Here is a 27,038-nt window from a genome sequence, read left to right as displayed (position 1 = left end):
TTACAGGCGTGTTTAAAAATTACCTCCCAATTTACCTGGGATGGTAACCTACCAAATTGTGTGAGATATTTTAGGTGGTAAAGTCAAGTTAAAATAAGGGAAATGACTCCTTTGAAAATTTTTAACCTCCAGGAAGAGTTAGGAATAGACACTTTAGAGATTCTATGGGCACCTGGGTGGCTCAGTCAGTTAATCATTTGCCTTTGGCTCAGCTCATGACCCCAGGGTCCTGGGATTGAGCCCTGCATTTGACTCCCTGCTCAGCGGGGAGCCTCCCTATCCCTCTGCCTGCTGCTCCCCCTGCTTGTGCTCTGTCAAAAAAAAATTATTTTTATTTATTTAAAAGACTTTATTTATTCATGAGAGACAGAGAGAGAAAGAGAGAGGGGGGTGCAGAGACACAGGCAGAGGGAGAAGCAGGCTTCATGCAGAGAGCCTGATATGGGACTTGACCCCGGGACCCCAGAATCACGCCCTGGGCCAAAGGCAGGTGCCAAATCATCGAGCCACCCAGGTGTCCCACAATTTTTTTTTTAAGAGATATTCTTGGATCCCTGGGTGGCTCAGCGGTTTAGCGCCTGCCTTTGGCCCAGGGCATGATCCTGGAGTCCCGGGATCGAGTCCCGCATCGGGCTTCCTGCATGGAGCTTCTCTCTCTGCCTGTGTCTCTGCCTCTCTCTGCGTATACACTCTCATGAATAAAAAAATAAAATCTTTAAAAAAAATAAATTTTCTAAACCACAGTATTAACATTTTTATGTTAAGAGGTCACTTTTGTTTATAGTTTTTTGCTTGAAAGAATCTCATATTTGAGATTAAAAATGCTGACTTAAGTAACTGAAATATATTTGTGTTTATACCAAGTTTAAAAACACTACTGGAATAGAGTGCAGTTAAAAATGTGGTGGGGGATCCCTGGGTGGCGCAGTGGTTTGGCGCCTGCCTTTGGCCCAGGGCACGATCCTGGAGACCCGGGATCGAATCCCACATCGGGCTCCCGGTGCATGGAGCCTGCTTCTCCCTCTGCCTGTGTCTCTGCCTCTCTCTCTCTCTCTCTGTGAGACTATCATAAATAAATAAAAATTAAAAAAAAAATGTGGTGGTATGCCTGGGTGGCTCAGTGGTTGAGCATCTGCCTTTGGCTTGGGGTGTGATCCCGGGATTCGGGATAGAGTCCCACGTCAGTCTCCCTGCAAGGAGCCTGCTTCTCCCTCTGTCTCTGTGTCTCTCATGAATAAATAAAATCTTTAAAACAATTTTTTAAAAATGTGGAACTATGTGGTATTAAAATATCTAAGAAGGAGTTTTTGAAAAATGGAGTAAGACCTGTAAGCCAAACTTAAAAGGCCTAGGGGGGCACTAAACTTTTGGATTTATAACAAAAAAACCTATTTACCAACCCCAAACACTTAGAATGGACAAAAGAAGAAACTGACACATACCTTATTTTTAACTTTATTTTTATTGTCGACACTATTACAGATAGATAGAACAACCACAACCATATTAACAAACCAAAAACCTGTGCACAGAAACAAGATGAAGAAAATATATCAAGATGTTAACCACAGTCTTTGGATGGTGAAAATATGGGTGAGTTTCTCTTCTACATTTCTGCAACTTCAAAGTTTCTATAATGAATACATACAGTGTTTATAATGGAAATATATGTAATAAAGGTAGATTACCAAAACACTATGATAAAGACCATTTGAGGAAACCAACACAAAATATTTAACCATAATCCCACAACAACCACCCAACTATTTAACTGTTTTCCATATTTCTTCCCATCTTTAAACTCTATGTATACTTCTCATTAACATCCTAATTATCATAGACTGGTGCACAAATCAAGATGTTAACAGCAACTGTTGCTGGGTGTTGGGAATATGGATGAATTTCTTCTTTTCTTCTAGTTTACTGAATTTTCCAGTTTGCTATGAGTATGTATTACATTTGTGATGGAGAAATACATACATAAGATTTAATACCAAAACACCAAAGGTCATTCAAGGAATTTGAGACAATATATTTAACCATAATCCCACAATGACAACACTATTTTAATTATTTTCCATATTTTTTTAGACTTTATGCATACATATTTAATACCAGTATAATCACAAGCTTGTGCACTAAAACAAGATGGAGGAAATAGATCAAGATGTTAACAGTAGTTGTTGGGTGTTGGGTATATGGGTGACTTTTTTCTTTTCTAATTTACTGCATTTTCCAATTTTTCCTCTGGGTATGTATTATGCTCGTAATGGAAACAAACATAATAAACTTTGTTATCAGAACACTATTATAAGGAACATTTGAAAACATTAAGATGAAAGTATTTAACCATAATTCCACAAAGATAATGTAATAGCTATTTTGAATACACATTTTGACACAGTTATAATTATAAACCTGTGCACAGAAACAAGAATAAACAAGATGTTGAAGAGTGTATTTGTCTTTGGATGGTTGGAATATGGATTTTTTTCCTCCACTTTTCTGTATTTTCCAAGTGTCTGATAATGAGTTCAAATTATGTTCACAATGGAAACGTGATTATAAACCTTTTAGTAATACTACCATAAAGAACATTCAAAGAATTTAAGAAAATAATGCTCAACTATAAGCCTACAACAACAACACAACAGCTTTTGACTATAAGCATACATTTTTAATCAGTTATAATTGTAGTATAAATATAATTCTGTGTCCTGCTTTTTCCACTCAATATTCTGTAAATATATTTCCATGTTGCTACATAACTCTTCATGATTATCAATTTTAAACAGCTGCATAACAGCCCATGGATACCTTCATGTAATCATTCTGTTTGGCATTTATGTTGTTCCTAATTTTTCACTAACATAAGGTTGGAATGGACAGCCTGACATTAAGCAAGTTGTTTAATACTGGCAACAGTGATAAACCCAAATTCGCCCCAATAATATCAATGCTGGTTCCCATCTAAAGGGTCCTCCTGTGATGTGGGGCCTCAATGCTCCTTGGATGTCTATTCCGACCTCAGGTCTTTGTATGCAGCTGGCTCTTACCTACACTGAAAAGGCCCCTTCTTAACTGCCCAGGGGATCCTGCTCAGTTCATTCCCACTAACCTGGCCTTCTAAAGCCCTGCTTTCCATGTTTCCTTCTGTCTGCTTCCTTACCCTCCTAGATCTGGTGATGTATTAGGACTCCCTTTGGCTTTCCCATCTCTACTTCATGCTTTCAACACAACCTCCCTCGACTTTGGCATTCTCTGCAGCTCTGACATACACTTCCCAAACCCCAACCATTGTGGATCTAGGAGAGTGAGATTTAGACACATTCCCCCAGCAATGTGGGAATTAATAATTTTGCTTGCTCAAATTATCTGCTGTTATCTTTTGCTCACTTAATCTATAGATCCACTTACATTTTTAAATTTTTTTTTCCAGCCAACTCAAAGCCAAAAAATTTAATAGTCATTATGCAAGGGGAGGGGAAGCAAAAGGAACACAAGTGGTCCACAGAACAGGACACAGGAAACCTCAAGCTATGAGGTCGATTTGTGATTAAGTGGAAAACTGAGGTTATCACACAAATGTGACACTAATGGGTAGCTCGGAAATACTTAGAAGGGTTGAAAGAGGGAGGAACAGATGATAAGGAAACAAATTAAGGCTGCTGGGGAACCTGAGTCCATGTTAAGCTTAAGTTGACTGTAAAGAAAGTTTTTTTTTTTTTTTAAATTCTTAAAATGGAAGTTAGACACGGGGTGGAGGGTCAGACAGGTGAAGACAATAATTAAGCAATAGAAAGCTCTAAGGATACTAGCTCCTGGGCACCCAAGGTGCAAAATGATTTGTGGCAGTATAATACTAATGAAGCCACACTGCTACTTGTCTCTTAAGGCAGGAAGCGCACAAAGGAAGTGATGGAAGTTGTAAGCCTGCATCCTTATTTACAACATGAAAGCCTCTCCCTCTGGTTCTCAATCATCAGTAGGCACTACTGTGATCTAGTGATGGTTGCAATCCACTTTTTAAAGGCAAAAGCATAACATTTACAGGGAAAAGTTTCAGCTTTTGTAAATTTGCTATCAAACACACATCAAGTTGGTTTTAAAAAAAAACAAACTTGTAATATTTTTGCATGACAATCACTGCAAGGTACAATGTGGCAACCAACCACTTTGGGTCACAAAAGGCCAATCCACGTATTGTAAAAGCTTACACAGCATTAGGTTCCAAAGCATAAGGTTCCAAAGGGTTGGTGTAGACAAAATGGTTGAAGAGGAAGTTCCAAGTACTTCTCTTTTCAAACAGCAAAGAATAAAAGACACTTTAACCTTTCATGCTTACACTTTTACAGGAATACTTAAGGGTAAGGAACAACACAATTACTCAAAACAATACTGATGGGGTTCAAATAATGTACAATAAGTCTTTCTCAGAATCTAAGATACTTAGAAATATATTCTAATTTGTTGCTCTCTTCCTCCTCCAAAAAAAAAAAAAAAAAATTCAGAGTACCAGGTAAGGTACTCTGCACAGTAAACTGTAACTGTATATCATAATAAATCCAAATATATGTGACTACTGTTTTGCTATGATATGCTATTTTATATACATTGCAGGGAACATTATATATAGGGTACAGAAGTGTCATTTACAGTTGACTGGGGCAATTTCTGTAATCTTGAAAGCTTCTAAGGTTTTCCCTCAATATGATTACTCAGATGAAAAGTAGGTGCTATAGCTTTCCCATATGCCTACACCAATGTTTGATGGGAGAGAGCTAAGACCAAGGGAGTTTCTACCTTTGGTCTCTTTCTAGTCTGAGTTTTCTGATGTTAAAAGTCAGGTGTGTATACGCCAAGATAAGTTTCCTTCTGACGTTATTATGGATTGGTTTGAAGTATCTGGTTTAGTAAGGGTCAAGTTCTAAATGAAAGTTTTCTAACCTTTATACTTGTGTTCTCAGCCAGTATGAGTATTCTGGTGTCTAGCAAGGGACAGGCGATCACTGAAAAGCTGCCCACAGACATCACATTTGAAGTACTTGTCATCTGCCCTATCATTGTCACTAGTGCTGGTGCTGGCATGTTCAGTGTAGTGTGAGCTTTCCCCATAGACATTTCCAGGCTCAAATATTATCACCCTGGCATGGGTTTTCAGGTGCTCACCATAGGCTGAGTTGGAAGTGAAGGTTTCTCCACATTCCCTACAGTCATAGTACGGTTCTTCAACCTGAATCTCTTGATCTTCACCTTCTTCTTCTGGGTCTTCGATCCCTGCCCCATCTGGCTCATCAGCATCTCCCTCTGGCTCTTCAGCCTTTCCCTCTGGCTCTTCAGCTCTTTCTTCTGGGTCTTCAATCCCTGCACCATCTGGTTCATCAGCATCTCCATTGGGCTGTTCAGCCTCTCCATTGGGCTGTTCGGCCTCTCCATTTGGCTCCGCAGCCTCCCCATCTGGCCCTTCAGCCTCTCCATTGGGCTCAGCAGCCTCCACATTAGGCTCGGCAGCCTCCACTTCTGGTTCAGCAGCCTCTACCTCTGGCTCAGCAGCTTCTACATTTGATCCCTGGATTCGTAAAACTTCTCGTGGAACAAGGACATTGGCTTCCACCTCTTGGGCTCCTTCTTCTTCCTCTTCTTCAAGATGAAGCTTCTGATGTTTATTGAGAACTGTGTTATGAATAAAGGACTTCCCACAGTCCTTGCATTCATAAAATGGTGAATCTCTTTTGGGAGGCTCAGTAAGAAATGAGGTGTGAACAAAGGAGGCCCCATAATCATAGGGCTCATCCTTCTCATGAATTCTCATGTGCTCCCTAAGGTCTGCCTGATTGAGGAAAGATTCTCCACATGTTTTACATTCATAGTGTTTCTCTTCGGTTTGGCTTCTCTGAAATTCAGTGAGGGCTAGGCCTGGACTGACTGCATCTTCACTTCTCTGGCCCTGCTCTGGTAAATCCTCTCCAGTATGAATTCTCATATGTTCACTAAGGACAGAGCCATGAATGAAGTCTTGTCCACACACATGGCATTGAAGAGATGTTCCTGCAGGAGGATTCTTCTGTGGGGCACGAGGCCTCCGCGGGTTAATGACCAAGGGTTGCACAAAAGGCTCATCGTACCTTCTATGGCCATAAAATTGATCTTGCTCATGGATTTTCTGATGCTCAAAAAGGAATGAGCTATGAACAAAAGATTCCCCACATGCAGGGCATTCATAGAGCTGCTCTCCGATATAATCTTTCTGATATTCACTGACAGAATGGGTATGGATCACAGAATGTGTGTACTCACGACTATCGATGAGATACTCTCTGCCATGTACCTTCTGATGATCCTTAAGGTCTGCGCGATGTGCAAAGCCTAGCCCACAGTCCTTACATCCATAGATTGTGTCTTCAGGCTCATCTTGCTCATCTGGCTCATCCTGTTCATCTGGCTCTTCCTGCCGAGGCTCTTCAGGCCGAGACTCTACCAGCCGAGGCCCATCAAGGCCTACGCCCTGAATAACAGAGTTTCCAAAGAGCTTCCGACCATGAAATTCCTCTCGGGCATAGATTTTCTGATGTGCACCAAGCTCTTCAAGGGTAGCAAAGCATTCCCCACACTCCTTACATTTGTTGTGCACTTGCTGTTCAGCAAAACTCGTCTGTGCTTGCTCTTCAGTGTAATTCATCTGTGCTGGCTGCTGTGCGTAACTCACCCGTCCTGGTTGTTCAGTATAACTCATCCGCACTGGGTGTTCAGAGTAACTCAAGTGCACTGGGTGTGCACTGTAACTTGCCTGTGCTGGTTGTTTGGCATAACTGGCCTGTGCTGGCTGTTTAGTGTAACTGGCCTGTGCTGGTTGCTTAGTGTAACTTGTCTGTGCTGGTTGTTCGGGGTACCTCATCTGCCTTGAGTTTGAGTGTTCAGCATAACTTGTCTGTGCTTGCTGTTCAGCGTAACTTGTTTGAGGGTCAGTAGAGGCTAAGCTGCGAATTACAGATCGTTCATAGTTTTTGCTTCCAGAGGGCTTCTTTCTATCGTGAATCTTCTGATGCTCAGTGAGGTCGGAGATACGAACAAAGGATTCTCCACACTCTGGACATTCATAGAATTTCTCTCTAGGGCGAAATGTTTGAGGTTCACCAAAACGTAGGGAGTGAATTACAGAGGTCTCATAGTTCCTATGCTCGATGTTTTTTTTCTTAGCACGAGCCTTCTGATGTTCTCGGACATTTGAGCTGGGAATAGAGGATTCACTGGACCCCTGACTGGGAAGACTTTTCTGAGGTTCGATACGGGATACACTTTGTATGACAGAGTCCTTGTGGTTGTTACTCTTAGCCCCTTCATAAGGGGTCTCTCTGGCAGGAGTTTTCTGTTGCTTATCACAGAGATTTGAGAGGTAAGTGGAGGATTCTCCCTTCTCATCACATTGAACGACTTCGTTTCCACTGCAATTTTTGGGAGGTTTGAAAGCAGCTAAGGTATGGATAACAGATGTTTCATATTTCTTTCCTTCAGAATTCTCTCCAGCATGGACTTTCTGATGTTCAATAACACCTGAGGTCTGAGTGGCAGATTCTGCAATCACTTGTGGTTTACTGGGCCCCACTGCACTGTGACAACTTTTCTGAGCTTTAGCAAAGGCTAAGCTATGAATAACAGACCTCTCGTATGGTTTCCTCTCACAGGCATTTTCTTTAGTGGGAATCTTCTGATTGTCATCAGGGTTAGAGCTAATGGTGAACGCCTTCTCATCCTCCTCATTTTCAGGTGGTCTTGTTATGGTATGACTCTTCTGAGATTCAGTGAATGGCACGCTATGAATGACAGACTTCTCGTACCCCCTGCCTTCATATAGGTTCTTTCGAGAATGAATTTTCTGATGCTCACTGAGGTCTGAGCTTTGCCGAAAGGCATCCCCACCATCCTTAAAATCATAGAGCTTCTCTTTTGAGTAAGATTTCTGATGCCTTTTAAGGGACTGACCAGGAATAAAGGTCTCCTCACACACTTTACCTTTATTTTCAAATAGGTTTCCTCTAGTATGGATCTTCTGATGTTCTTTCAGGGATGAGCTGTGATGGAAGGTCTCCCCGCACACCTTACATTCATACATTTTCTCTTTACCATACATTTTCTGAAGCTCATTAAGGCTGGGTTTAAAGGCTTCCCCACGCTCATTATCTTTGTCATCTCTACCATGTGTTTTCTGGTGGTCAATCAGGGCAGAACTATGAAGGAAGGTTTCCTTACACACCTTACATTCATAGAATTTATCTTTTCCATATATTTTCTGAAGCTCACTAAAGGTTGGGCTAGGCATGAAGGGCTCCTCATACTCCTCATCATTACATTCTGCAAGATGCTCTCTAGCATGAATTTTCCGATGTTCAGCAAGAGCGGTACTCTTACTGAAGGTTTCCCCACACTCCTTACATTCAAAGCGTTTCCCCCCAGCCTGACTTTTCTGAACCTCACTGACAGCCACACTATGAATAAACGATTCACCGTACTCATAGAGGTTCTCTCTAGTATGCATGATCTGATGTTCGACAAATTCTGAAATCACACTGAAAGACCTCCCACACTCATCACACACATAGGGCATTGCCCCAAAATCAAATGGGTGCGACTCGGTGAAGGAGGGTGCACTAAGGCTGCTCATACTCATGGCTTTTCTCATTTCACTACATTCAAAAGGTCTCTTCCGCGCATAGCCTTTCTGCTCATGAACTGAACCCTTCCCATCTGTGTCAAACTGATAGCGCCTTTTCCTTTCAAGAACTCTCTTTTTGGAAACAAGACTCGAATTCATATTAAAGCCTCCCCCAAAGGCATTCCCTTCATAGCCCCTCTCCTGAATCACTGACTCTCTCTTGTTGAATGAAACTCCTTTCCAGTCATTTTCTGGCCTTCTGGGGAACCTCTGTGACCGATCGTTAGATTCTCTGGCCCTTCCCGATTTGGAGTTACGTGAAACATCCTTGATGAATTTTTCCATTATCACCCCGTGCGAAGATTCATCTTCACAAATCCCCCGCCGATGGGCCAACTTTTTGGTTTCAGGTGTGGTTTTCAGCCCTGGAAAGAAACCTCAATGTAAATACGCCCTAGTCCCTGCACCTGCACAGAATAAGAGTGGGACTTGGGAGATGATGGTAAGAGATTTACCAATATGTATGTATAGCTCCTGTCTCACTAACCAAAGTAGCTGCTAGCTGTGGTCTGCCTAGGGCTTACCTCGACTGGTGCTCGGGTAGGCGCCTCTCTTTGATCTCGATGAATGGCCTTGTGTCATGTGCGAGTGGCCATCGTCCTCGGCAAGCTGAACCCCTGTTCACAAGAATAATATGACCTACAACTTAGACAGCTATAGTCAAGCTGGGTATAAGATTCATTACCATAAGATGGTGCCTACCTTCCTACAAACCACTGACAGGAGGTGGCCCACACCCAACTCCCTGAATGTCTTCTAGGTGCAGCTCAACATCCTATTGTTCACTTCCCAGCTGATTCTAGCCAAAATTGTAATTAAGTCTATTGTTTCCACCTAGAAATATGTACAGGGATGACCCATGTCCTGAAATCCAGTGCATCATTTTTCGTCTTCACCCTCCTGTAACCACCTTTTAAATCTGACACCCTCTTTTTCACTGGCCTCCATGGTTCTCTTCTTCCTTGACTCTGTTTTTCCAGCTGTTCTCTGAACACCAGAGCTCCTGAAGGCTACACTGCCTTGCACAGCTCTCTCTTCCCAGCACCAGACCTGCACAGCCAACTGCCCACTACAACTAGAGCTAGATGACTTCAAGGACAGTCCAAACGTGAACTCAGGATCCCACTCTACACATGTATTTAAAAAGCTTTACTGCCACCTCTCTAGAAAAAGTACCAACTCTTGTGGCAAGAGACACCTGGTACAATACACTCTTCCCCTAAAGCCAGAATGATTTCTCAAAACATAAACCTCATCAATCTACTTCTCTGCTTGACATATTTCAAAGGCTTCTTTTATTACCCTTAAAGTCCAAATATATGAATGTCAACTCTAATATCACACAGTTTTAAGAATAAAGGTGACGAGAAGCTCCAATGACTAGGTCTGGAGTACGTGACCGAAGCAGCTGCTTACCAAGAGAGAGCAGTTTCCTATAGTTCTCCATGTTGTCCTGAATCGGGTTCTGAGGCTTCCTGTCCTCAGTCAGGTTCACAACGTCCTGGTATGACACTGCATCCTAAAATACCAAACACAGACCTCTCAATAGAGTTTTTCTATTGGCATCTGAGAGAGAATTCTGGCACCATGGGTGCTACACATACAAAGATATGTAGAAAGTGCTCACAATGTTTGGGGTTCTGAGTGATCCAAGGCAAGTTTTACTACGGACCTACTTTGTACCTACCTTGGCGCTATACTCTGAGGAAGATCCAAAAGACGTATGACACATATTCCTTGCCCTCATGCAGCTTATAATTTGGTTGGAGAGAAAAGACTCATGAAACAATTAGAGAACAATAATCAATAAAGTGGGGTACAGATAATAAGTGCTAAACAGGTTCAGCAGAGGAACAGTTTAGGATTTTATAGAGGGGTTTGGGTGGGACTCTAAGTGGTTAAGACTCTGACACAGAGAAAAGGAATTAATGGGAGAGCTTCAACAGGCCAAACATTAACCATGTGTAGCATGTGCAGGGACAGAAGGAGAGCGTGTCTCAGCAGACATCTGGTCACAAAGTGTGACGTAGGCATCTGTCTACAGTCCCACTATGTCCTGTGCTCACCTTCACTGTACAACATGGATACATGGTGAGCTCTTCCAGAGGACAAGTTCCAAATAGCCCAGATGGAACTCTAAGCTTGGAATGCCTTCATTTTATAGCTGCCTCTTCTGATTTAACAACTACATCTCAAAATAATTTTAAAATTCTCTGCATTACTCAGAAGAGTCTTCTGTGTAGGATCTTATGGGACTTTTTTTTTTTCTTTTTTTCTTATTTTTTTTTCTTATGGGACTTTTTCTCGCTGCTGCACAAAGATGTCACTGGCCTCAGGGAGGTGTGGTTCCATGGAGTATTGCACCAAGGCCTGGAGACAGACTTAAGGATGGACACGCATCATGGGAAGCCCACGTTTTGAAGCCAGAGGAAACTCAAGGGTCAAAGGAAAACTGTACCATTTATGAGCCATGCAACCTTGGGAACAGAAAACTTTCTGAGCCTCAGGTTCTTCATCTGTAAAATGGAGAGCTAGGCACCAACCTGCCTTGCACTATTGTGGGTGAAGATTTTCAGCAACATGATGCGTTGTTTAAAAATCAAGAAAAATTATGTAAAGAAAATGTAAATTACTATAGTACTATGTAAAAGATATTTTGATATTAAATTTATTATAGTTAGTTTCTGAGAAGCAGCATGGACATTACAGCCATGTAAAATATATCAGAAAAAGTATGCGCACAATTAGATGGATCTCCTATGGAGAAAGACAGGCACATACACTGGGATTTAAAAGGAAAGCTTCATTTATGCAACTGCCAATATCCAATGATAAAAAACAAAAACCACAACCAAAACTAAGCAGAGCTTCAAAAATGGAATTCTTTCTAGGTCCAGGCTGAAAATTCCTAACAATGAACAAGCTACATAGCCCAAGAGGTACTGCAAACTCAGTTCAACTGCCACCCTATAAAGCTAAGTGCATCATTTTTGCTGAGTGTCAATTTCCTTCTGTCCAACAGCAAGTTCAATAGCAAAAGCTGTGCTATGTTCCGATTTGTGACACTACTTCCTAAGTCCCAGCACTGGTTTATCATACTGTGAAGGAAAGAATGGGTAGGAACATAAATGCATTTGTAGTGAGAGGAAGGAAACCAGGGCTCCTAACTTGGGGGATTAGCAGAGGAACAGATGAGGTCAAGAACATGGACACAGAGAATCAGAAGGGTCACCATGCCTGGTGTTGACAGACCCCCAAGGGCAATGGCAAAGAGAAGTGGCTATTTTTCATATTCTTCTCTCCATTTGCCTGAGTAAAATAAATGCATGTTAAATTTTGAACTACGTTGTTCCTATGAAAGAAAAATGATGCTCTGATTTAAAATGAAGTTAATCTATGTAAGTGGCCATCTCTAAAGCAGTTGGTCAATATAATCGAAATGGCATCTAAATTTGTACAAGATGCAGTCAAGTACCACCTGAATGAGCACCGCCCAGAGAGCAATGCGGCATAGCTTCCCTTTCAGAATCCACACCATTAGTGATTCAGAGATCTACAAACACTGGTAAAAGATGATGAGGATTTTCTGTTGTGCACATCCTCAAGATATAATTTACATCTGCTGCTGCTGCTGCTATTCCTACCACACTAAGTTAGGAGCAATCAGTGGCTTCTAGACTTTTAGATGACAGCCCTAGAGCGTACTCTTCTCAGTGTCAAAGAATGGCATTCTTTTTTTAAGTAGGCACCATACCCAGCATGGAGCCCAATATGAAACTTGAACTAAAGACACTGAGATCAAAACCTGAGCTGAAAAAAAAAAAAAAAAAAACCTGAGCTGAAATCAAGAGTTGGATGCTTAACCAACTGAGCCATCCAGGCTCCCATCAAGGAGGGGCATTTAAAAGGCAAAATAAGACAATAGCCAATTACTAATCTATCACCTTTATTTCATAATTTTAACACTACCAAAATAAGGACACTTACATTTCTCATTTCCCCACATATCACAGTGAAAACTTAGTTCCCATCTGGCACAGCAGTGCTCAGGAGTCACTGATATTCATCACAGACCACCTACATGGGTGGCAAACGCATATCAATTAGACTTTTTTCACCATCAAGTTTAAGAGAGAGTCTATGATTTTTTTTTTAATCTAGATTCCTAAAATTTTGGTCATTTTGGTTTCTTCAAATAAGGCAGCAAAATTAGCAACAAACTAAGTACGTCACAAACTTCAATTGTTTCCCTGGCATATGGGCATCTGGCCTGGAGGAAGTGAGTCACCTCTGACCTTCTTCCACATCCCCTCCCCTGTCAGTTACTCTTGCTGCAGGAGCTCTGCTTTCAGTATCTGGACCCTATCCTTCCTTCTCATACACACCTGTGGATCCTTGCTTGCCTTCAGGACAGAGGACAAAGGAGAGACCTCTCAGGGTAAGATACAAAGCCCTCTGTCAGCTGATCCCAAATCATATATCCCACTGCAGGAACCATTATTAATATATCTCAGTGCACTGGGGATAGAATTGAGCTCTTTGCTTGGCTACAGGACACCAGTGACCAGGCCTACCCGTGCCTCAGGCTATCTTGGGTCTCTTGCCCTTTATGTTCTGGCCAACCTGGTCTTTGGTTCCTGCCTCAGGGCCTTTGCCTGGGCTCTGACTACAACACTTTACCCAGCCAACCGTTCCTGTCTTTCAGATGTCAAAAGTTACTGCCTTCAAGATATTTCTTTTCAAATCTAAATCAAGACCCCCATGACAATTTGTCATAACCCCCAATTTTTCCTTAGCAGCAGTCTGTATAACGAGCAGTCATATATGGTATTTATATATAAACTTATTACTTATTTGTGGGATTGTTGAATGCCCTTCTCTGTTGTAAGGTTCAGAGTTTCCAGGGCATTCAGGGATCCTAATTATCTCAACCGCCACTGTACCCCCCGACATGGGGGAAGTCCTTATTATTAATAGTAAGATCAGATGCAGGCTCCACACACTCAGCCACCCCCTTCCTCTCAGAGCCCTTTCCATGCTATGGCTCCTCTTCATAATGCCACGTTGTACATCACCTTTGTTCTTAAAGGTCGGCTCAAATCTCAAGTCCTTTTTTCCTTCACCAATTTTCTAGCACATCACCTCTTAAAGTTACAGCCATAACCACTGACAGGTAGGCTGTGCCAACCACATGCCAGGCATCATATTAAGCACTTCACAAGTACATAAGAATCGCACTCACTCCTCCCAGCAACCCTGTTAAGCCAATCGCCACATCCATCCTGCAGATGAGGAAACTGAGGTTCAGCTTGCTTAAGTAAATGGTTGGAGGCTGCACACCCAACAGCTGGCAGAGTTGGGCTTCGAACCCAGCTCACGTTGGCTATAGAGCCTCTGCTCTCCTTTGCCAGTTTGCTGTATGGCTTTGCAACTTCCCTGGCTCCCCACAGTGGGTTGGCCAGAAAGATCTCCAGAATAGTTCTGCTTCCCTGGCCCCAAAGGGAACAACTGACATGACCAAAGTACCACATGACCCAGATGCTGAGCGGATAAGTGTTCCTTCTGACTACATGGATAAATGAGAAAATGGGAGTCACCCCAGCCACTTGCCACTTCTGGGAAAGGGCATGGGCTCTTTGCAGGGAATAACTGGCCCCAATCCCTGCTGGGATTATAGGGAGTGGATGAATTACAGGGAGTGGATTACCCTCTCTCGGTAAAGAAAGGCATTTCTGCCATGAAAGGAAGATGGCCTTTCCAGAAAGAGAGGAAGCCTAAGCATACCTGGGATCTTGACTCATAATCCATCACAGAATCCCTACGTTTGCACTCTCTTTCCATCGCAAAACTTGTTTTCTCCATCAGAGGAAGGGAAAGATCCCGTTGAGGAAGTCCTGGGAAGAGAAAAGGCATTGGGAAGGAACAAGAACCAGTCTAACCCTGCATACTCATCAAGGACATCAGAGTGTGGGACTTACTGCTTCTGGGATTCCTGGTATATGGCCAGCGGTCTCGAGACTCCAGGTCTCTGCTTCTGCCTCTCCGCTCCCTCTCCCGGTCCCAGTCTAGCTCCCAGTCCCGTTTCCGATCTCGGTCCCAGTCCTGGTCCCATTCCCGGTCCCGGTCACCTGAGAAAGCCAGACACTGGTTAACAAGTGCTTGGACACCTGTGCTCTCCCTCCACGTACACACATAGCACTTGGGAAAGGAACACTCTCCTTGCTCCTCCCTTAAGGAAATGGATCCCGCTCTGAGGTCTCCAGACTCCCTAACAGGATCTGGGCTCTTCCTATTACCCTACACCTGGAACCCCACCCATTGCTGGAGGCTTTGCCTAAGTGGGGCACATTGCAAAGCAAGTTCCAAAGGCTGGCTTAGAGGTTAATTCTTCTTCGAACACTTCTGTTGGTTTCCCAGTTCCTACACAGACAAGCCCACACTCAGGACAATGACATCAGACCCTCTACTGTTGGGTTCACCCCTGACAATCTTCATAGACACATTACACTACTTCAACAAAACACATCCCCTCCCCAAAAGCAAGCCTCCTTTTAAAAAGGTCACTGAAGAACCTTTAGCCAAAAAAAAAATCAGCTTTTAGAGAGAGTAGTGATGAACTTTGCCCCTCACAGTGGGGAGGCTGTGGATATACCTTCAAACAGCCTGCTACAAATTCCAACAGCTTTAAATACTGTCTCATTATTTAAAAAGAAAATTGTATTTCATGCCACATACTAGTGTCTTTGATATTAAAAATGTCTCTTTAGGTCATCAATTAATTTACTTTCCCCTCAGACCTGTAAGTAGCAGCAGTGGCCCTGGGGAAGGAGCTGCTATCTTCACTGAAGGTTTCATGCCCACTGCTGTACTTCCATGCCACGTGGCAGGCTTGGTGAAGGGAAGCTAGGTTGAAGTCTGGAAGCATGCCCCAACAGGGGCATATTCTGACAGGGTTACTCACTGCAGAAAGAAGAGGCGGAGCGTGGTGGTGGGGACTCTGCTCCCTTTCGGCTCATGCTGTCTTCACTGTGGAGGTCACTGTTGTTGTCGTCTGAGAGGACACCAGACAATGACTTAATGCTTTATCACCTCTTGCCTGTGTTCTCAAATAGCTCCTCCAAGTGGAGTCTGTCCTTGCCCCGACCACACTACCCACCCTCCAGAGCAAGCTAGAGTGGTCAGATCCTCTCATTCCTCAGCTTCCTACTGCTCCTTGGTGGGCAATGTGACTGCAACTCCTCTCCCATCTCACCTCTAAACAGCAGCCACAGATACCTCTCTGGGATAACACACCCTCTGTTTCACAAAAGGGAACCAGGCCCAGGGCTGTGAGGCCCACAGGGGCTCACCAGTTCCTCACGGAGACCCTCACTTAAGTATTGCTCTTCCTTCTCACACCACCCTGGGGTGGTGGTCCTTAACCAAGGCATTCTACTTCCCAGGTGACATTTGGCAACATCATGTTGTGGCTGTCACGGCTGGGGGGATAGTGCAACTGGCACCCTGTGGGTAGAGAGGGGCAAGAGGTGTCACTGTACGTCCTATATCGAGCTGGCCCCCCAGAAGAGAATGATCAAGCCTCCAACACAAGCAGTGCTGAGGCTGCGAACCCCAGGGAGCTCACACTCCCCTGACTGCCTCAACATGCTTCTATAAAGTCTCACCTCCTGGCTCATACATCCCCTTGTAATTTTCCAGGAGAGTAACTAGCTTCTCACAGTTCTCTGGCTTTTTTGCCCGCACCCAAGGCTTGATCTTTTCTGGAAGGATGGTCAGGTATTGCTCAAGGACCAAGAGCTCAATAATCTCCTCCTTAGTGCGAGTCTCCGGCTGCAACCAATCGAGGCAGAGGTTTCTGAGTTTGAACAGCGTCTTCCGAGGCCCAACAAATTCCACGTAGAGGAAATTCCGAAACCTCTGATGAAAGAATTCAGGGTCAGTTGCACCTTCTCTTATGGTGGCATCCGGCTCCTTAGTCAAGTCACTGTCTAGCTCATACACATCTGGAACCCAAGACTTCTTGGGTTTGGTGGCAGACAAGTACTTTGGAGGCAGCATTTTTCTAAGTAAAATTTTCACTGGAGGAACCAAACATGAGTCAACAGGAAAGACGCAGCAGCCTGTGACAGTCAGTACTCAGGGACCTGTAGATCGTAAGGAGATATACACATGTCCCAGAAGTTGAGGATCAGGCAGCAGAGTGGGGCTGCCCTACATGGGGCATCAATAATGCTTTGTGAACAGGCCAAGGGGGCTGGGATGCAAAAACCCACAATAAACAGACACACACATAGCACACAAAGTTGGCCTCACATGGGAGCTACAACCAGGACCTCTTGGCACCGCTCAGACCCCTTTCAAAGTTAGCCCTACTACTAACTGGTTTTGTGACTGTGGGCAACTATTCAATGTCCTGGAGTCTGTACCCTTATTTACACATGGGGAACAAAAAGCCCTCAGCACCTTTAAAACTGTGAAATTAAGTAAGTCAATATACCTAAAGGCCTAACTACCCCATGTCTACACATGGGAAATGCTCAAGGTAGCCATTACTGAAACCGGAGGTCAATTTTTTTCTCAGCAAAGATGGAAAGGAGGCTATAGGGAATGGGGACCAAATTGCCATTTCTGATTATTCCTGAACATCTCCATTGTTGTGGAAAGTTCTACTGGCCAGAGTGGCACAGTCTGCAGGTATACTTAGGAATCCTTCCATCAGCACCGCACACTCTTCTGATGAGTGCGACTCCCAAAACCCAGTCTGAGGCTCTGCTAACAGCACTTCCTCAGGTAGGCTTCTTGATGTACTTCATCTCTTCGGTGTTGCAAGCACTCATCACATTTATTTTTAAATAGTTAACATGCCCCTCTCCCTATAGCAAACTGTAAACTCTACTAAATGGATTGATTAGAGATTAACTTTTCTATTCTTGTATCCTCTAGTGCCTGCCTGACACAAAGTCAGGTATCAACACTGAAATAACATACTGAAAATAACAAACACAAATCCACTTTAGATTGGTTTTAGATAAAGGCATATGTTACTGTGTGCCTGCAGAAACACAGCAAAGTTTCTGGGGAGAGAGAACATCCTGGGTTAACCTCTGCCACTGCTTTTAAAAGACATTCTGGTGTGTCGCCTCCTTTCCCCCCCACCCTTTTCTAGCAGCCCCTTCTTGGTATTCCTAGACAAATGGGTGGGAAGCCATTGGGGGTATACATGAAGCTATCTTACAATGCTGCCTAGTACACTGGGGGAAAATTAAATGCAATTTTGGTGAAGCTACAGAAACCCTATACAGGTGATAAACACATTATTCTGTAAGAATATGATACAGTGGCCATCAAACTTCTTCATGCAATAGCCTTGATCAATCTTGCCAAGGTTTATTTGTCTGGAAAGAAACAGCTTTGATAATCCTCTGTAGTTTTCATTTATTTCCCTCATTGTCTTCATTTTTATTATCTGACCATCTTTTTTGAAAAATCCTTTAGACTGAGTATAACGTAACCAGTTAAGGCTACACATTTCTCCCTGTGGACAGCCACAAATAGTATGAGGGAGTAGGCACTCTGGGAACACAGTGTAGGCTTGGGTGGGTCAATTTATTCACCTGTCAGTTTTGTACTTCTGGCTTTACTTCCAGAGAAGAACTAAAGCATATGCAGCATAGTCTCTGCTTTTGTTTTAAAAGGAAACCAGCACATTTAAAAGTAAGAGGTCTTTTTTTAAAAATATCTAAAGAGAAAACAAGGTGTTTATTATTTAGGAGTAAATGTAGCAAGCAATGCCATGCTGGGTCCCCCTGGCAGTGATAGGCTTGCACTCTATTCATGTACACACTGTTCTCCCATGCCCTCTCCCACCTCTGTCCTCGGGAGCACCAACCTCACAAACACAATCCATCACGAATGTGAATGAAGCACTGCCTCCCTGACTGCCCTGTCCTAGGGCAGGTACCAACAGAGAGAAGGGTACTAGGTCATACCCCTCTGGGCAGAAGATTCCAAAGCAGGGGAAGGAAAGGGGCAAGTGTTAAGGTTCTGGGGAACTGGTGGGATACTCTGGATCAGAAAACAGTCAATTTCACACAGGACTTGGCTAAAAGGTACTGTCTCTGACAAAAGCACCATTCTCAAAAACCAGCATGCCTGAATGGCAAAGACACAAGGGCAGAAAGCCCAAGTCTGCTCTTGGCATCCAGATTCCAGAGAAAACCCCAGTCCCCTAGAAAACACTAGTCCAACTTCCTGGAGGCAACAGGATACCTGTTTGGGAATAAGATCCTTTCTGGAACTTCAGAACAAGCAGCTATCCACAGGAACAGAGTCAAAATGCCAGGGACCTGCAGACATTTTAAAGAAAAAAAATACATGGACAAATAAACATGAAAGAAATGTAAAAAGAGTGTCAGAAAATTAATTCTCCAAATGTCTATGAACTCAGCATTAGAGATGAGGCCTTATATATCCTATTCAAGAAAAGGCCAATTCCCATGTCATATAAACGAACCAAAGAGAAAGAGAGAGCTTTCAAATTATCTTTATGAAACCAGAGTAATTAAAAAACCCAAGACAAAGCTAGCACTAACAAACCACAGACCAAAGTCAGTTATAAAAGCAGACACAAAAGTGTTTAACCCTATCACTGTTGAACATGATTCTACAGAGTTCTAGCCAATTACAAGGCAAGAAAAACAAATCTGAAGCATAAAGAAAGATCTAAAACTATCATTTAGTCATATAAGACTCCACTCAGATACTGTGATCAATGGATCACAATAAGGAATCACTGATAACAGACTCCCTAAAATGTACCAGCAATTACAAATTTTAAAAAATGGGAAGAGAACTACTATTGTAAAGATAGAAAAGATTTAATAAAAGGTAACGACAACCATGTTAATAAAACTACAAATTATATTATAATAATAAAAGACAATAACTGAGAAGACATAATATAATTATGGGAGATATATGGATCTAGCATATTAAAGTTCTGAAACCCCCCCCAAATTAATCTATACTATTTAATGGAACCTCAAAGAATATTAACTTTGGCGAACTTGGCAGTGATTCTAAAGTTGACATGGAAGAATTCCATTTCTATCAATATTTTACAAACTCATGTATCAAAAGGCCAACAAATCATACATAACATTTAAAAAATATTTTAACATAATCTCAGGTAAGAAAGTTATTTTATAATATGCCTGAAGGCAGAAAAACTACATAAAAATAACAAATGATGGTTTTGTTTATACCACCAAAGCCAATGAAATACAACAAAAAAGATGCACTAGTAATTTATGACAAAAGAAACGGATTCATTTAGGAATTTCTTAGTCTGAGTTGACAATACATAGTCGAGTGTTCAGTATTGGCATGAAAAGTGGCATTTACAAACTAGTAAGGAATGTATGAGTTACTTTAATAAAAACTAGCCAATCATTCACTTAAGGGAAAAAATTACCATATATAAAAATGCTAAAACTAAAATCAAAATAAAGTAAATAAAAGATTACTTTTTATAATTATGGAACAAGGATGGGCATTTCTAACCTGACAATAAGGGGTGCCTGGGTGAGTTTCTGCCTTTGGCTCAGATCATGATCCCAGAGTCCTGGGATCGAGCTCCACATCGGGCTCCCTGTTCAGCAGGGAGTTTGCTTCTCTCTTTCTCTCTTCCCCTCCCCCTGCTCTCTTTCTCTCTCAAATAAATAAAAATCTTAAAAAGAAAATAACCCAGGGCAGCCTGGGTGGCTCAGCGGTTTAGCGCCTGTCTTCGGCCCAGGGTGTGATCCTGGAGACCCGTTAACTGCAAAATGGGACACAGCAAAGTGTATAGCATTCTAAGAAACTATAAAAACAGATCCATTTACTTAGATGATTTCTGTAACGATATATAGGAGACTATTAATAGTGATTAATAAGGACTGGCCTCTGGAGAAGGGAACTGGGGGCTGCCAGGAAGAGAAGGGAAACTTACTTTTTCACTGTATATTCTCCTTTTTTTTTGTTTTTATTTTATTTTTTTTTACCATGAGCATGTATTACCTAGTCAAAAAAATAAATCCAAAGTTAAAAACAAAACAAGAAACAAAAGAACTAGTAGAGGCCTTAGAGACTGTGCTGCCCATTGAATGGATGCATGTAACACTGACATCTTAATGCTGGGGCGGGGGGGTCTCCTCCCTTCCCTGCCCATCCCACCCTACTGGAGTCCAAGGTCACACAATAAACCAGATGGCGGGCAATTTAGAAAACCCCAAAGAATCAACTTTGGAACTTCTGAAACCCAGAAATGACATGTAGAAATTGCAGCTATAAGTTGAATATACTCTTCAGGTCTCCAGCAATTATTATGCCATCCCCTATCCTAATGATTCTCCCTCTGAAACCTAACTGACAGACCTATCTGCCCACAGATACAATTCTCAAATATGTTCACAGAGGCATCATTTACTTGCAACAGCAAAGAACAGGGACAGGGAGAATGCTCAAGCAGAATTCCAACAGCAGACATGAAAATAAAAATTTTCTGTACTATAAAAAACAACCAAAACAAACCAGACAAGGAGGAGGAAAAATATTTTGCAACATAGGTGATAGTTAATATTCAAAATGTGAAAAGCTCTTAGAAAGAGCAACAGAAAGATAAGTGTCTCAACATAAAAATAAAAACACAGTTCCTAAAATCAATGGTAAGATCCAACACAGTTACACCAGAAGTCAAAGATATGTAATTTATTACAGTGAATATTTTTTTGGCTTATCACTTGGGCAAGTATTTCAAAAATAAAAATCAAAAAGAAAAACTGACATTGGTGAGAAGCTGCCTGATGCAGACATGAACCATGTTTCCAGATGCTGTTTCAGCATAATGGTTTAAAAACATTAAAAATGCCCATTCTTGGGCAGCCCCGGTGGCCCAGTGGTTTAGCGCCACCTTCAGCCCAGGGCGTGATCTTGGAGACCCGGCATCAAGTTCCACATCCGGCTCCCAGCATGGAGCCTGCTTCTCCCTCTGCCTGTGTCTCTGCCTCTCTCTCTCTCTCTCTGCCTCTTATGAATAAATAAATAAATCTTTAAAAAAGAAAAAAAATGCCCATTCTTTTTGAACTAGCAAGTCTCTAGTTAAGGTCAAGTAGATAAGATATTAGTAAGGGGAAAAAAGCTAAAAAGTCAGCTGCCCTCTACAATTAAGTCCTTATATGTATATCTAACTTCCAGTTTATAAAAGGTAACACTGGCAGCACAAAAAAGCTACCCCAGTAAATGATGGCAGGTGACATTTTACACATGGAGCCATGGAAAGGGACAAGCGCATGTCAGAGAAGTGTTATGTTGTCAATGTGCTACTGTATAACTGCAGTCCTATCAGTCAACAAGAGTCAAACTCAGGAAGAGGAACTACTGGTTGACATCCTCCTACAGGGGTACCTGATAGCAGGTGAGCCCTGTGAGACAAAGTGAGGTGCTCTTTGGTTGAATGACCCAACCCTTGCCCCTGACTCAACTCTGACCTCCAGAGCTGCCTTTGCAGCTCAAAGGGCAACTAAAAGTGGGGGTCAAACATTCTGAGTTAGTATCTGCTAGGGCTACATACTCACCTTACACTCAGGAAGACCGAGATCCCAGGTGAACTCATCCTGTGACAGTGCCTCTGGCCAATCAAAAGCGTAACTGCTCTACCCACTTCGCCCCCACTTCCCCAGTCCAGCTTCTGCCTCCATGGCAACAGCCATGTCTACCGTTGAAGAAAACAGAAGATACAGGTTTGGATGTGGCTGATACGAAAGCATTAAAAAGGAGCTGGCTAAAGGTTTGCCTGATACGATCACATGAGATGTTGAAGCTGAGGGGGAATCCCTCTAAGGACAGCCCAGAAAGGCCAACAGTAACAATTTACACATATTATGAGAGATGTGCTTGAAGATACAGGAACCCAGTAGAAATGAGAGTTCCCATACTTATCCCTAAAGTCCCTGAGGGCAAGGAAGGCCATTTTCCATCATCATATTTTATCTTCACAGGACTGGAACACAGAGGGGTCCAATAAACATATTTGTACTTAAATGCAAAAACGTTTAATAAATCCAACCTAGAAAAGCCTAAATAGCCCATGATCATAAAAGCCTATACTAGGAACACAAGGAAGATACCCCAATTCTAGTGGACTATTCTAAATGATCGATTAAAGGGGGAAAGGGGATCCTGTGAACACTGTTACATGTTAAAAAGCATTTGCTAACTTCAATAGCTTCTTATATATTCCTAGCAAAGGCTAAAAACTAGGAGACCATTTAAGAATAAAGATCTCAAATAAACGCAAGCAGACTGAACACTAAAAAGTATTCCAACTAAAGGTGGGAACACGGAAGGGTGGTCCTCCACAACCATCATTCAACACTAGCCTGGAGAAAACCTACCAAACACAACTGAGAAAAAGAAATGAAAGGCATCATGTGAAAAAAGCATTTTGAGCTGAAAAACCTGGTCAATAAATACAAGAAAATAATCCCATTAATAACAAAATAAATAAATTCCCATAAATAAATTCAACAAAATATTTGCAACTCCAAACAAAAATTTTAAAAATTTATAGAAGGATATAAAACAAGTCCTAAATAAATAAAAATATATGTTTTAGGATGGGAATGTGGAAATTATCGTTAATCCTTTCTTGAACATAAACTGAAATTCCGTAACAGGGTTGGGAGCTTTGACAAATTGAGAATCCAGTTCCTCTAGATAAATATATGTACAAATATATCAGGAGAATTTTGAAGAAGGTATGTGTATGATGGGAGCAGGGGGTTGTCTGTAAAATGACCCAAACATATGATAACAAAGTCTTCTTCTAACACAATGATGTGTTAGGACAAATACACTAGCAGGGCTAATACAGTCCCCAAACTGACTTGCCTGGAAGTATATACACATGTGGGATTTAATTTATAATAAAGTTTTTTCAGTCAAGAAAAGCATTAACTTTAAATACAAACTATGAACTTTCTGAGGACTAAGCAGTAAGGTAATTTTAATAAAAGTAACAAGAGGAGATGGCCAACACTTTAATTTCTGACCAGTTATTCAAGTATGCATTTCTAAGATGGTTGGAGATAGCCTTTAACATTAGGAAAGAATAATAAAACCAGTTTTGGCCTCCTGACAAGAAATTCTGTATTTCAGCACCAGTATTCCATCCTGGAAGCCTAAGGCCACTAAGCTCAAAACAAATACACTTTATTCACATCAAAATAAATGAGTGCACTAAAAACACAGCATTCCTCCAAAATTTTTATCAAATAGGAAGGAATGAAAACAGATAAAATCTCTAATGAATGTTATGTAGTCATGTTTTCCAAAAGTTTTATAACTTTATGTTCTGATTACAAACGATAGTACAATGTTCAATGACAGGGTATTTAATGTAGAAATTATAAGCCACATACATTGATCAAATTTGCAGCTATACTAAACCTTTTAACATCCATATAGAGTAGCATCTCATTTTTACCCAAATGAGATCACATTAGGAGTTCTGCATTAAGTGTGCATTTTATATCTACTTTTATTTTTTTAAATAAATTTTGCACCCAACGTGGGGCTCAAACCATAACCCTAAGATCAAGAGTCACATGTTCTACCCACTGAGCCAACCAGGTACCCCCTTGTGTGTGCATTTTAAAACCTAGTAATCTATGATGGTTAATCCTTCTATACTAGCACATACAGATCTACGTCATTCTTTCTGAAGGCCACATAGTATTCCATTCTATAGACACGCTGGTTTATTTAAACTTCATGGAAACCATTAATATAAAAAAGCTGTGGAAACATTAATTTAAAATAATAGGGTATAAAATTGTACAGCACACATGGCTCATATACGTACACGAAAAAATGAAAATGTCCACACAAAGAAATGTAATGTGTTTTTTGCAGAAAGCAAAGCTATAGATGAAAATGTATTTATATGGAAATTCTCGTAGACACTGTTAAACAGCCACAAAATAGTACATGTAAAAACACAAAGAAACACACACACACACGTAAATGGAGACTGAAAATGTGGTGGACCTATTCTATGTGCTCTCCAGATGATGTATCACATGCTCCCCCCAACCATTGTCTCACATCCTATGAACCACTCTTGTAGCTTCAGTATGAAACATTAATGAATTGTGCTCTCGTTTGTGTTAAAATAAAAACATATGCTAAAACAACTACATAGATATTTAAACATATGGAAGTACGTATAAACTAAACCAGAAGAAAAGTTCCATATGAACTTGTATAGAGACTATTCATAAACCAGGGAAAATAAAAAAATAATAAAATATACTTCCATTTCTTTTTATATTTTAGTTTAAGTATTATCCTGAGTTCACAATCAAAATTTTTTTGAATAAAAAATTTGGAAGTAAATTCAATTCCTCTTTGTCTTTCCTTTTCCTTTCTGCTTGTTACTGTTTATCAACATTCCCTCTGTTGTGATGGTCCTCAGTCCATGGCCCCTGCTTATTCTGACACTTCATCTCCCCCTCAGGCCACCCCACATTGCTCCCATGGAGTCCTCTACTATCTGTATACCGCCCCACTCAAGCCTGTGCACCACTTGATGGCGCTCCACACAAAAGCCCTCCCCTCTGTCTCACAACTCAAACTGAATTCTGGCCATATGCCCAACCTATCACCTTCATTTCCTGACTTGGAGGTGGACCCTCACAGGCCCCTAGTTACTGAACATTCTGCATTTCCCTCTGCTTTCTGCAGTAAGTGGGTTAAGTAGTAGTCAAGGGCAGGATCTTAAAAGGTCTGACCACATTTGGCAAACAGGAGCCAAGGTAGAGACACAAAGGGACCAGGTGCCAAGGAAGACCACTAATTCCAAGAGGAGGGAAAGAGAGGAGACAAATGACAGAAACCAGTCTCACTCTCCACCCTGGGCAGAAGAGCTTATGGATTTCTAGCTATTCTTTAAGCTCCAAATATCTGTTCTTATATATATTAGATATCTAACCAGGTAATGTGATATGCATAAGCATCTGAATAAATTTCAGACATGAACTTGATCACCTAAAACCACACGACTGTGGTATTGCCAAGACAAGTGTTGCCATTGTGGTTTTTGTGCTATTTAAATGTTTTAAAACACTTTACTTTTCCATTTCATGAACAGAAAACAAAAATATGGGTCTCACAACATAACTGAAACAAAGATGGAATTCATCAGGCATGAATGGGGGTGTCTTTCGCCTCAATCAAAGGATCACTGGGTCAAGTGTTCAACTCAACTGGGAAGAACTCAATTAAAGAACACAGAGCAGAGGATTGGAGATGTGAGTGGGACATGTAAGGAGAGATCAAGGAATCCCGGGACCCCACTGGTTTGACCTTGGGCTTCCCATATCCCATCAGTTGAGACAGAAGCTCCATGAGAGCTTCTCCAAGCCCATCTATACTTACTTACTTTGATCCCTCTCATGGTGCACCTAGATTCAGCCCCCTCACTCATTCTACCTACCTCATCCGAGGGGGCTGGAATTGAGAACTTTAAAGTCAGGAAGCGAGGCAGTTACTTTCTTCATTTCTCAGGGACAGCATGGTGTGCGGTCTCCTCTCTCTTCTCGTTTGCTCCAGTCTCCTGCCTCTTTCTGCAGACCGACATTCTCTACTTCAGCATGTATATGGGTAAATGCTGCCCCCGACCCAGTCCTACCTCACCTCCCGGTGAAGCACCCAGGGCCAACAGACTAAGCAACCCAAGCTTTCCAAATCTATAAGCGCACACCATGGCTCAAATTCTTCTAGGGTAGTGGTTCTCAAACTTGGTGCCAAAAGCCATCTGAGATACTTATGAAATATGTACCTGCCTTTCCAGGTGTTTCGATTTAGGAGGTCTGTGCTTCTTTGAAAGAGGCATTCCTAGAAACACTCAAGAAGCTATACTTTTGAGAACCACTGCTCTAGGCTTAGGGGTCTGGTCTTGTTCAATTGACCGTGAACAGGAGCATATGGACAACAGGGGCTGCTGGAGGATGAATTTTATATGGGAATGTCAGCGAAGAGGAAATGACCACTCTTCCTACCACACTGGCCACGATCTCCACCCTCTGGTCTTTTGGATGGCTCCTGTCAGGTAATCTCCACATTACCCTGGGCTTACCTCTATCACATAAGCTCAGCACTTACCACAATGCAGCGAAATTTCCTTGTTGTTGTCCATTCTTGTGGGGTTTCCCCAAAAAATTTCAGAAGAGAGGAAAATAGTATCTAAGAGTTCAGTTTAATGATCAGATCCCAAATAGTTGCAAATGAA

General features: G+C 41.9%; 1 protein-coding gene across 11 annotated transcripts in view; it reads right to left on the bottom strand.

Annotated features, from left to right (window-relative positions):
- Window positions 1-1,443: 1,443 nt before the first annotated feature.
- The window catches only part of PEG3 (paternally expressed 3), a 32,468-nt gene continuing 6,873 nt past the window's right edge, over window positions 1,444-27,038 (bottom strand). For 2 of the 11 annotated variants that reach the window (XM_072842689.1, XM_072842688.1), the window contains 12 exons: window positions 26,912-26,946; window positions 26,244-26,373; window positions 22,324-22,460; window positions 20,700-20,767; window positions 18,980-19,056; window positions 16,375-16,854; window positions 15,672-15,761; window positions 14,689-14,838; window positions 14,495-14,604; window positions 10,127-10,229; window positions 9,235-9,327; window positions 1,444-9,075 (listed from right to left, as the gene is read on the bottom strand). In XM_072842689.1, coding sequence (XP_072698790.1) covers window positions 4,964-9,075; window positions 9,235-9,327; window positions 10,127-10,229; window positions 14,495-14,604; window positions 14,689-14,838; window positions 15,672-15,761; window positions 16,375-16,768 — 5,052 coding nt within the window. In that variant the 5' untranslated portion in view covers window positions 16,769-16,854; window positions 18,980-19,056; window positions 20,700-20,767; ... (1 more) ...; window positions 26,244-26,373; window positions 26,912-26,946 and the 3' untranslated portion in view covers window positions 1,444-4,963. The remainder of the gene's footprint in view (window positions 9,076-9,234; window positions 9,328-10,126; window positions 10,230-14,494; window positions 14,605-14,688; window positions 14,839-15,671; window positions 15,762-16,374; window positions 16,855-18,979; window positions 19,057-20,699; window positions 20,768-22,323; window positions 22,461-26,243; window positions 26,374-26,911; window positions 26,947-27,038) is intronic. The other 9 variants (XM_072842698.1, XM_072842694.1, XM_072842703.1 and 6 more) reach the window with 8 other exon arrangements.

This window comes from Canis lupus, chromosome 1 (assembly GCF_048164855.1).
Source record: "Canis lupus baileyi chromosome 1, mCanLup2.hap1, whole genome shotgun sequence".
NCBI lineage: Eukaryota > Metazoa > Chordata > Mammalia > Carnivora > Canidae > Canis > Canis lupus.
The sequence above is the reverse complement of the archived record's forward strand: the minus strand, read 5'-3'. Positions and strand labels throughout refer to the sequence as shown.